Source organism: Sceloporus occidentalis, unplaced genomic scaffold (genome assembly GCF_023333645.1).
Source record: "Sceloporus occidentalis isolate IW3139 unplaced genomic scaffold, rSceOcc1.0.p SCAF_5, whole genome shotgun sequence".
NCBI lineage: Eukaryota > Metazoa > Chordata > Lepidosauria > Squamata > Phrynosomatidae > Sceloporus > Sceloporus occidentalis.
The window spans coordinates 126328891-126340989 of record NW_028316985.1 but is presented as its reverse complement, the minus strand read 5'-3'; the positions used below and the strand labels follow the sequence as shown (position 1 = coordinate 126340989).

General features: G+C 38.7%; 1 protein-coding gene across 1 annotated transcript; it reads left to right on the top strand.

The window, feature by feature from the left end:
* Positions 1-1389: 1389 nt before the first annotated feature.
* On the top strand, positions 1390-8887 carry CDKN2AIP (CDKN2A interacting protein). Its single transcript, XM_089525422.1, has 3 exons — positions 1390-2147; positions 6424-6551; positions 7003-8887. Exons 1-3 carry the CDS (start codon positions 1948-1950, stop codon positions 8226-8228), a joined length of 1554 nt encoding a protein of 517 aa, XP_089381548.1. The 5' UTR covers positions 1390-1947; the 3' UTR covers positions 8229-8887.
* Positions 8888-12099: the final 3212 nt, after the last annotated feature.

Sequence of the window (12099 nt, the reverse complement as noted above, 5' to 3'; positions counted from 1 at the left end):
CTCCTTTTAGCCATTCATCCATTTTAACAGAAACCACACGTTTCTCTGGGGTTTCCAGGAAAATCAGAGTCGCCCCAGTGTTTTGGACTTGTGAACAACTGGAACGGACTAGATCTGGAGCAAGCTAGATGTCCACACGTCTATATTCCCACTGATTTTCCTTCCCCCCCCCCCCCCCCCCCATTTATGCTGGAATGGAGAAACAAACTGAGCTTCCTCCGGGAGCCACCACTGCCACTGCCTCGCTGGTCAAGCAGCTCCTGCAAGAGGTAGTGGCAGAGACGGTGGCACCAAGGAGATGGGCCAGCAGGGGCCCAGCTGGCACAATGTGGGATCACACTGGATTTGTCCTGGTGCATGTGGACACCATCAGGAGCCAGTCTTGGGTATAAAGCTCTGGACTGGTCTCAGATTAAGCAGCAAGTATAGAAGCGTCTTCTTAGAGAGGATTCCTCATTCCCCAAAAGATGACTCTAAGGGCCACAAAGGTCTGTGATATAGGCATTCCATTCATATTCCGTGTGGCAGCTGGATTTGGTAAATACGGGTATTTGCAATGTTGGATTTCTGAAAGACCTCTGGACGTCTTCCCAACCCTATTCTTCATCTCATTTCTTGACTGTAGTCACCATTCTGGTCACTATTTGGTCAAAGGTTTGGGAACTCACTGCTGATTTCAATGTTTAAAATTATTATTATTATTATTATTGAAGTTTTTGAATAATTGAATAAATTTATAATTGTAATTTTAATTAATACTAATTTTAAATATGTTATTATATATGTATATATATATATATATATATATATATATAATTTAACAGTTTAAAAATAATTTCAATTTCAAATATTTTAAATAATATAATTTTATTGTATAAATAATATATATTATTTTAAATAATAATATATTATTTTATTATATTTTATAATAATAATAATAATAATAATATATTATTTTAAATAACATTTTATTATATAAATAATAATATATATTATTTTATTATATGAATAATATATATTATTTAAAATAATAAATAATATTATATTAGAAAATAATAATAATAATATATAATATATATTATATATTATTATCATTTTTATTTAAAAATTGGAATTGCCAATTTATTCACTCATTCCAAAAGACTCTTTGAGAGTGGGGAATAAAAAGGTGCAGCTGGGGATTTCCAGAAAATGGTCAGGAGCAATAGAAATGTCCATAGGATGCAGCATGGCACTTAAAACGGAATCATAGCGCTGCAATTGTCCAGTGCGAAAGGACCTTAGGTTCCAATCAATGGCCAGAAAAGCCCAGCTCTCGTAAAATCTCGCGAGAAGAGAGCGAGAAGGTTTAGAGAGAACCAACTCCTGGGTTAAAGGGACAAAAGCTCGATGACACGCTGCGTCCACTTCCGGCTCCCAATTGAATGCAAGCGCGAAGAGAGATGTTTGTAACACCGCTGTTCCTTCCACGCCAGGGGCGTTGGCCTTTATACAATACGGAAAGGCTGTAAAGACATTCGAGGGCTAAGGAGAGATTTCCATCCCTCTCTGGGGTCTGTAGAGGAGCCGGAAGCATCGTGTGCAGCTAGGGTTCCATTCCTCTAGCCCAGTGGTCTCCAAACTGGGCTCTTTCAGGGGGGGTTGGACTTCATCTCCCAGAATCCCAGCCGATTGGCCAACATCGCTGAGGCTTCTGGGAGCCGAAGTCCAAAAACATGGCACAGTTTGAAAAGCACCGCGCCGCTATGCGTAGCAGCGAAGGATTGTGGGAGGCGAGCGAGCCAGGGCGGCCGTTGTTTTTCCCGTTGACAGGAAGTGCTTCCTCGCGCCGGAAGTGAGGTCATAATCGAGCAGCCGGGTTGTAAGCGCTTTGATATTGTTCCTGACTGAGAGGACGCCGTTGAAGGAAGGAGGCCGAGGGTGCCGCCACCGCTGCTGCTGGGGCCCATGGCGTCGGGCCGGAGCGGCGAGTGGCCGGAGAGGCTGCGCGGGGAGTGCGAGCCCGAGCAGCACTGGAGGTACCGCCGGGAGTTCCTCATCCGCAACGCCCGGGAGGAGGAGGAGGAGGAGGAGGAGGAGAGCGTGGGGCTGCGGCGCCTGGTGTCCTTCTCCATGGTGTGGGCCAACCACGTCTTCCTCGGGTGCCGGTGAGTCTCGGCTCAAAGAGCCCGGGAGCTTATTTATTACCGTAAATGAAAATGGCACCGCAAGCAAAGTGTGCTTATTATAGTTATTATTATTAATAATTTGTTGTTATTATAATATTTGTTATTTTGTTGTTGTTATTATTAAATTGCTAAGCAAAACGTAAAGCTGCAGCACAATTATTATTATTATTATTATTATTATTAATTTATTATTTTATTTTTATTATTAAATTGGTAAGCAAAATTGCAGCATTATTATTAATTTATTATTATTATTATATTTATATTTATTATTATTATTATTATTATTAAATTGCTAAGCAAAACGTAAAGCTGCAGCACAATTATTATTATTATTATTATTAATTTATTATTTTATTTTTATTATTAAATTGGTAAGCAAAATTGCAGCATTATTATTATTATTAATTTATTATTATTATTATTATTATTATTATTATTATTATTATATTTATTATTATTATTATTATTATTAAATTGCTAAGCAAAACGTAAAGCTGCAGCACAATCATTATTATTATTATTAATTTATTATTACTTTATTTTTATTATTAAATTGCTAAACAAAACGTAAATTATCATCATTAATTTATTATTATTTTATTATTATTATTATTAAATTGGTAAGCAAAATTGCAGCATTATTATTATTAATTTATTATTATTATTATTATATTTTTATTATTATTATTAAATTGCTAAGCAAAACGTAAAGCTGCAACACAATTATTATTATCATTAATTTATTATTAATTTATTATTATTATTATTATTAAATTGGTAAGCAAAATTGCATTATTATTATTATTATTATTATTATTAAATTGCTATCCGCGACCTCCTTTGTGACGCTGTGACCCTGCATCGTTTTAGTTCAGCCTTTATGCAGTATAAAGGAAGCACTGTAAAGGAATAAACCACTATACAGTAATAATAAAATAATATATTTATTATAATAAAATGAAATATTTATTATTTTTCCCTGCAGTGCAGACGCGGGCGGCTTACAATGTTAAAATAGACGTTCCATAACACAATAACATAATCCTAGGCCCCACCCCTTAAAATACAGTTAAACCAATTATGATTAAAACATACTTTAAAAACAATAGCAATAAATAGTTGGTAAACAGTAATTGTGGCCAATCAGAGGTCAATGAGTTGGGTCTTCTTTTAGTGGCTGGGTATCTGTCTAGGAAAGGCCTGCCAGAAGAGATCCGTCTTAAAAAGCTGTTTAAGGTGGTAATATGACGGATCTCATCCGGAAGGCCATTCCATAATCTGGGAGCCATGATCGAAAAAGTCCTCAGGGTGGTTGCAGACAGTCAAGTTTATAAAGGTTGCAGCAAATTCCTCCCAGAGGACCTAAGTGCTCAGGGTGGATTATACGTGAAAGGGATCTGGGAGTCCAAGTAGACCACAAGCTGAACATAAATCAACAGTGCAGTGCAGCAGCTAAAAGGGCCAATGCGATTCAATAAAAGTATAGTCTCTAGATCAAGGGAAGCAATAGTGCCACTCTATCCTGCTCTGGTCAGGCCCCACCTGGAATATTGTGTCCAGTTCTGGGCACCACAATTTAAAAAGGATGTTGAGAAACTGGAGCATGTCCAAAGGAGAGTGACTAAAATTGTGAAAGGTCTGGAAACCTTGCCCTATGAGGAACGACTCAGGGAGCTGGGGATGTTTAGCCTGGAGAAAAGAAGGTTAAGAGGTGATATGATGGCTGTGTTTAAATACTTGAAGGGATGTCATATTGAGGGAGAAAGCTTGTTTTCTGCTGCTCCAGAGAACAGGACCCAGAACAATGGATGCAAGCTGCAGGAAAAGAGATTCCACCTCAACATTAGGAGGAACTTCCTGACAGTAAGGACTGTTTGACAGTGGAACAAACTCCCTCAAAGTGTAGTGGAGTCTCCTTCCTTAGAGGAGGCCACCTGTCAGGGACGTTTTGATTGAGAGTTTTGATGTTTTGATTGAGAGTTCCTGCATGGCAGAATGGGGTTGGACTGGATAGCCCTTGCAGTCTCTTCCAACTCTAGGATTCTATGAAGTTGGCTGCATAGGCTTTCGTAGACTTGAGTCTACTAACTCAGGTGCATTTAGTAGACCACTAAATGCATCTAAGGAAGTAGGCTGTAGTTTACAAAAGCCCATGCCGCCAACTTCTTTCTTTAGTTAGTCTCAAAGCTGCTACAAGATCTCTCTACGCTCTCAAATCAGATGATAGGTCGTTAATTAGAATGTTCCCTGCCCTCCTTTTTTGAAGAAAGAGGCTCCTCCCTCCATAACTGTCATCTTCCGGCCTGCGAGGGAGTGAACAGGCAGGTCCAGCTCCATCAGGGCTAGCCTGAAGAAGAAGAGCCCTCCCTCCAGTCCATCTGCCTTGGTCCAGGCCTCAGAGGGAGAGAAGAACCACTGGACCCCATCCCCTTTCCCTCCACTATTCCCTCCTCCTTTTGTGTCGTGTCTTTTAGATTGTAAGCCTGAGGGCAGGGAACCGTCTAATTAAAGATAATAATTGTGAGCTGCTCTGAGAGCCTTTAGGGCTGAAGAGAGGGGTATAAATAATGTAAATAAAATAAATAAATAATGCTAAATTTATTTCATTTCGATTCCACCCCAAGGCTGCTAACAAGATAAAAACATTTCAAAAACATCACAGTACATTTAAACAAAACGATGAAAATCATTTATTTAAAACAACAAAACTTAAGATAAAAACCCACAAAAGAAGAAGGGAACTGCAGTGGGGAAGGGGACCAAGTCCAGCAGAAACTGCCTCTTCTTCTCCCTCCGAAGCCAGGATGGTGGCAGTTGTAATGGGCCCTTCATCTGCTTCTGGATCTTGGCCTGGTGCAGCTGTGCCTCCCTCTCCTTCTCCACATCGGAGGCCATGGTGGTAGCAGATAAGATAGAAAGAGAGCCTTTTATTCATCTGCTTCTGGAGTTATACATGGTGGATGTGGGCCTGCCTTTACTTCTCTCTCTCTGAGGCGAAGGTGGTACCAGTTAAGATGGAAGGAGGGCCTTTATCTGCCTATGGGCTGGGCATGGTGGACCTCTAAGGCCAGGATGATGGCAGTTGGAATGGAGGGAGGACCTTTCAGCTTCCTCCTGCATTTTATTTTTTTCAAAAGTGAGGCAAAGCTAAAAGTGAGAATGCAAAGGGATCGTGTAGCATAAACAACCTGAGTATGTGCAAAGTGGCTTTTTATTAGCCATAAGTACCTATTGACATGCAGCTGGTATTTGTAAGTCACGGAGCTGGTGCTTGTTTCCATGTCAGAGGTGTGGCATATACCTTGTAGATTTACAAAGAGATCTGTAGCAGCTTTGAGACTCACTGAAAGAGGGAAGCTGGTGGCATGAGCTTTTGTAGACTTGATCCTCTTTCCTCAGATGCATGGAGAAGCGTGGAAAGTCCAGGGACAGACCTATGTAGTCTGTGTGGGGGAATGTCCATAGGAATGCGAAGGTTTGTGGGTGTGGAGATGAGGTGGTAAGTTCAGTTTTAACAATGGTCATTGGGGGAGAAGGCAGGAGGAAGGATGTTGCCTAAAGCCAAGGTTAGTAGACATCCATACGAATGAGTATTGGGATGTAGTGTGGCAACTTAAAAGAAGACTTGATGAACTGGTGAAGAGCTCCCCCCCCCCCCCCCCCATGAGACTGGAGAGGTGTATAGCTAGTGTTATAATGTGTGTGATATTCCAGGAAATCATCATAGCATGAATGTTGGTAGACTTGAGCCTACTTCCTCAGATGCATGAGCTTGTAGTAGCATTTTTGAGACTGAGCTTTATTGGTTTTTCTATGCTTTCGTTATAGCTCAAGAATCACGTTCTATTACTAAAATGTTGTTTGCTAGTATAGACATTACTTTTGCCTAGTAGAAGATTTTCTTTAAAACACACACCTAAGATCTTATCTTGCTAAAGGGATGTCATTAATTCCCAATAGCATTAAAAGAACTAGTATCCTCTGCATATCATTGTATACACACACACACACAGAAAACACTTCAGAATTGTCAATGCTGATGCCCCAACTTTAGGCATTTGTGCAACAAAATCTCTGAAGTATTCAGAGAAAGGTGTCCTTGTTTTTAAGCTTTGGAGAGTTAGGAATGTATATGAAATCCAAACAGCATGGTTGCTGAATTTGTCTATGTTGTTAAGTATTTTGGGGAATTAGCGATTGTGGAATAAAGGCTTTGTCTAAGGGCTAATTGTTTCTGCTTTCTCCTGTTCAGGTATCCTCCACAAGTGATGGAAAAAGTGATGGACATGGCTGCAGGCATCACAGTGACCAATGCGCCAACCCACACTCTGAGAGATGAACTGGTTGCCAAGGTGAAACGAGGCATATCCAGTAGCAATGGTTAGCAGATCATAGCTGTGAAAATACATATAGGAGTATAGTAAAATGAATATGTGTTAATCCTCCCAAAACTTCAGTAGTTTTTGTTCTTTGTCAGTAATTGAGGTACTGTTTATTGATAATTTCTTAACTTTCTGACTTTCTTGGATAAATCTTTAAAATACTAAAGTCTGAGCAAGGCGAATTAACTAACACGATACCTTCATACTGTGCAATCTACCTTGTTACCAGTTTTGTAGCAGCTACAAGCAAAAATGTTTATTATGATCCTTACTATGGTGTCTACCTTAAAAGAGATAGATCTATCTGTAAAATTATTGAAAATACATGATATTTTAGACTTTAATATAAATAAGATTCCTTGACTTTGGATCTAATTTGTCCTTTTTAAATGAAATAAGGACAATTACATTTACTTAGAAGTATAGACATTTTGGTTTTTATTTTCTAGAAATACCAGAAGAACCTTGCAAGAAGCGAGCTGTGGGCACAGACAAACCTTCTGAAGTTGGAAGCAGTGACATAAAGACTGCAAAGATAGAGGTTCCTATGGAAGTAAATGATGAATCTGTGAAGAACCCAGGAAAGGAGGCAACAAAAAATACAGAGAAGCTACTGTCTTTGGTGGCCCAGAAGCCAGCACCAGCCACATCTACAGCTGTGGCCCAGAAGCCAGCACCAGCCATATCTACAGCTTTGGCCCAGACAACAGCACCAGCCACATCTACAGCTGTGGCCCAGAAGCCAGCACCAGCCATATCTACAGCTTTGGCCCAGACAACAGCACCAGCTACATCTACGGCTGTGGCCCAGAAGACAGCACCAGCCACATCTACGGCTGTGGCCCAGAAGGCAGTACCCACCACTTTTATGGCTGTGGCCCAGAAGTTAGTGCCCACCACATCTACAGCTGTGGCCCAGAAGACAACACCCAACATGTCTACCACTGGAGTAAAAATGGAAGCTAAAGTTTCTAACTTTGAATCTCCATCATCTGCTACACATAAATCAGCTCTCACCTCTTCTTTGCCTGGCTCTGAATCCAAGATGAATTATTGTTTGACTAAACCTTCAGAATCAAAATCTGAAAATGTCTTGCCCTCAGAAAAGAAAGCAAGCTTGGAAGGTACCGCAGTGTTAAAAAGCAGTACTGTCCCTGTCAAGGTACCATGCAAATTATTGACAAGCGAAGATGCAAAAGAGAGGCAACCGTTTTTCAATAGACTATACAAAGCTGTTGCTTGGAAGCTGGTTTCTGTTGGAGGGTTTAGTCCCAATGTCAATCATGCAGAACTGTTGAACTCATCCATTCAGTCTGTAAAAGCAACATTAGATGTTGAATTTGTTCCACTGAAAGAGCTTGCAGATTTACCTCAGAATAAAAGCTCTCAGGAAAATGTGGTTTGTGAACTGAGATGCAAATCTGTATATTTGGGTACTGGCTGTGGAAAAAGTAAAGAGAATGCCAAAGCAGTTGCTTCGAGGGAGGCACTGAAACTGTTTCTCAAGAAGAAGGTTATTGTGAAATTATGTAAAAGGAAGTACAAAGGAAGGGAAATTGAAGATTTGGTGCTTCTTGATGAAGAATCAAAACCATTAAATTTACCTCCTGCTTTAAGAAATCCTCAAGAAATATTGCAAAACAGTGAAGTAGTCACTGCATATACTAGCAAATAATGTTTTATCACAGAGAAGTGAAATAATTTTGTATACTAGATTAGACTCCCAGATATTTTGTATTTTTCAATTTTCAGTTTTGCAGAACAAATACCATTATTGTTCTTTTCACTTAGTAGCAAATGTAAATAATTTTTACAGATGTAAAGAACTATGCCTTAACGTATATAGCACATTAGTGTGCTGTTTATTTGCTAAGCAGTCTACTCAAGTTTTCTATTTTTTAACAGAATAATTATGGTACAGTTTCTGTTCAGTGTGGTCTAATTTAGTAACTCCTACAATCTGGTAGCAGTACTGCTTACTTCTGAAACCCATATCCCTTTTTAGCTGCAAATGAATATGTAAGCAAGAACCATTGTAGCTGGATGAAAGAAAGTTGTCTAAAAATTCTGTCAAATATTTAATCACCTGCTTTGTATGTTGCTCATAATGTCCCTATGCCTCTTAGACCGTTTATTTGGATCATTTTAATGAAGTAGGAGTAATTTAAATCTTAATTAAAAATGTTGGTTCTGTTTTAATATCATACATGCAGATTTTCAGTAAATAAAAGCCCCATTAGATTATATCGCCAAAAACTTCTCTAAGCAGATTTAACTTCTATTTTGTGAGAGCCCATATTCACTTTTTCAAATAAATACAGCTTCTAAATTAAATATATTTTATGTCTGAAGTAATTTTGGGGGGTTAGATTTTATGTAATTTCTTTCTTTGAGCACTTTTAGCTAAAGTCATTTTTAATAACTTTAATACTTGCTCTTAAATTCTGAAATTCTGTGGTATTAATTAGCAAATTCTACAGCCTGTGTAGACTTTGACTTTTATTAAAATATGTGCATTATATTCTTGCTTTGGAATCAGTATATAATTATGAATATCCTAATTAGGTTCTAGATGTAAAAACCTGTTGCCCTAATGTACTGGACATAATCCAAAATGTAGTGATGTATTGTCCATGTACAGTTCTACTTGCACAGGAATAAGCACCATGGTAAGGAATAGTCTGTGTGAATAATGAGGAATCCACATTACATTAATAGATCATTCTTTGGTTCACAGGAGCTGATTGGCATATGTGGCTTTGCCCTAAATAAGACTGACCTTTCAGAAGTAGTAAGCAGTAGGGGAACTTTTTGAGGGAAAGGCTATTTCAGAAAGTTTGTTTGCATATGGCTATCTGGTTCATTGTTACACCTTCCTCCATGTAAATACTTGAAGTGGGTTTGCAAGGCATAAAGTATTTAAGATTATGGGTTCATAAAGACTTATGGGCTGAACAGGCCACCCCTTTCAGCACTGGCTTGAGGCTGCAGCAGCTACATGCCACGGCCCCGATCTGGGCTTTCCACGGCACAAAAAGGAGCCGTAAAAAGTGGCTCCTTTCTGCGCCTAGGAAAGTGCGGCATCATAGCTTTTCTGCGCTCTTTTGGCATTGCATCATCTGGACGCAGCGTCAGAGGAGCACGCCTGGCATCACACCGGCATGGGGGCAGAGTCAGGGCGTGCCTTGTGTGGACGCCATGCCCCCATTCCGCCCCGATTCTGGCCTTTGTGGCTGGTCTGTCAAGGCCCTGAGTCATACTTAAATAGCCCCACTGAAATCAATAAGACTCAATCATGACTAACAGGTCCGACAGGTTATGTTGGGTCTACTTTATATAGGTACTCCTGGATCTCACTCAGTATTTTTTAAAATTAATCCCCTTAACAATTTTCTTACTTTTTCAGTGGGGTTGTGTTGGTGAGGTACAGGTTGAGTCTCCCTTATCCAGAATTCTGAAATGTTCAACAAATCAAAACTTCTTCAGTGGTCGGTTGAGATAGTGAGATCTTTTCTTTCTGGTGGCTCAGTGTACACAAACTTCATTTAATGCCCAAAATTATTTAAAATATTGTATAAAATTAGCTTCAGGCTATATGTATAATGTGTATATGGAAGTTTGTGTTTAGACTTGGGTCACATCTCTAACATAGTTCATTATGTATGTATATGCAAATACATATATTCTGAAATCCAAAACATTTCTGGTCCCAAGCATTTTGGATGAGGAAGACTGTATTTGGTGTGTCAAATGGTATTGAGACAATAAAGAATCCAATGTCTTCCATACAACATAATTTTAAGTGCATTTACTTAGGCAATAAATACTCCAAAGCAGGAACTAATTGCAGATTTGAAAATCAGGACCAAAGCTATAAATTAAGGATTGTGATAGCATTTCATCATTCAGTCTAGCGACTGAAATATAAATAGCAATATCAATCACCCACAAGCATTTTCTGAAGTGCTAAGCTTAAATGCAGAAAATACAGTGCCATGGATCCCAGATATGCTAGCTTACAGTAAGTTTGCAGAAGGAATGTTTCTTGCCCCCACTTACTCTTCAGTAACCCACAAACCTTCAGAAGTCTTTCCAGAGGGCTGGCAACTCTTGAAAAAATTGTAACAGGATATGATGTGCTGCTGGAAGAACGAAAGGACAGAAAACTTCCTTAAATGAAGAAACAATTCCACTCTGATTTCTCAGTTCTGCTCTTCCTTTAAGTAGCTTAGTTTTACTCCATCCTGCCTTATTCAGCAGGGCCCCTGGCCTGGAAAAGATATTGGGAGATGAGGCCAAGATGATTCCACAGGGAGCTAAGGAGTATCTGAAAAGCCTAATGGATTCAGATGCATTTCATTGTTCAGATTATGACATTCTTTTAAAATGTATTTGAAATATGTATTTTGTGTAGGAATGGTAAATGTACCTTTGTTAAAGAAAAGTGGCATCCCATGTAAAATATTCATTTAAATAAAGTTATTTTCAGTTGTTTCGTTCCTACTTAATAATAATAATAATAATAATAGGATTTATTTATATGCCGCCCAATCACTGGGAATCCAGGCGGCTTGCAACAACTTTAAATTTGAGGTACGCTTTCAGAAATGTTGGAAGATAAATATTTGAAATAAAAATTATTTATATAAAACATGTTAAAATTACAAATGGCAAATTAATGATGGGTATTTTGTTTACCCATCAGTGTTTTCTGTAAATCCACTTTAGCTTCCTGATTTGGTCTACATCTGGAGAGACATGTGGTTCCTGCCACTAGTGAACCAAGTGGTGCTAAAATAACCAGTGGCCTCAGACTCCCATTTCTTGCCTAGGGCAGCAGCTCATGTTCATTGTCAAGCCTAGGGTAACTACCCTTGACTGTGCCATGCTGTTTCTTGAGTTATGATGCCATCACTTGCGCTACTCAAAAAACAAGCAGAAATCCTGGTTTACTTAGAAGGAAAGGCTACCAGATTTCTAACTGGCTATTTCTTACTGAAAGTTACATGATTAGACATGACTCAAGCAGTCTAGCAAGAGGGAATAATCTTGCTCTTATAGTTGAAACAAGTAAAATTGTCTTGACTTGGTTTAAGATTAAAATTAAGAACTTTTATTTAAAGAGAAACGAGTAGAATATTGTCAGAAAGCAAGACAGTGAGAATGTACAAAATAAAATCCTAATCCAACTATGCTAATTTGGCTAGTTTACAGTAAATTGAAAGTTGCTAATTTATGTTGGGATTTTTTCATCAATAAACAACTTGCATGGTTGAGAAATGATTGGGGTGGAGCCAAACAAGGACAAAACAGAATGCAGACTCTCACAAAAACCTATAACACACATTGGCCTTAAAAGCATTCCCAACAAAAAGAGGCAAGTTATTTTCTGCAGGTGCAAGCTGTTTTGTTTTTTTTAGAAAGGATAGAATTTGTTTTATAAATGAGCAGCTCCAGTTCCGCCTCACAATTTTAGATGAGGAACAAATTCACTAATTATATAACTGGAATGATGAGAGCAAGTGTGGTGTAGTGGTTTGAGTGTT

Excerpts from the sequence above, each read along its gene's own strand:
- CDKN2AIP (XM_089525422.1), top strand. The coding sequence starts at position 1,948 with ATGGCGTCGGGCCGGAGCGGCGAGTGGCCGGAGAGGCTGCGCGGGGAG. Across the intron at positions 2,148-6,423 it reads CACGTCTTCCTCGGGTGCCG|GTATCCTCCACAAGTGATGG; the intron begins GTGAGTCTCGGC and ends TCTCCTGTTCAG. Across the intron at positions 6,552-7,002 it reads AGGCATATCCAGTAGCAATG|AAATACCAGAAGAACCTTGC; the intron begins GTTAGCAGATCA and ends TTTATTTTCTAG.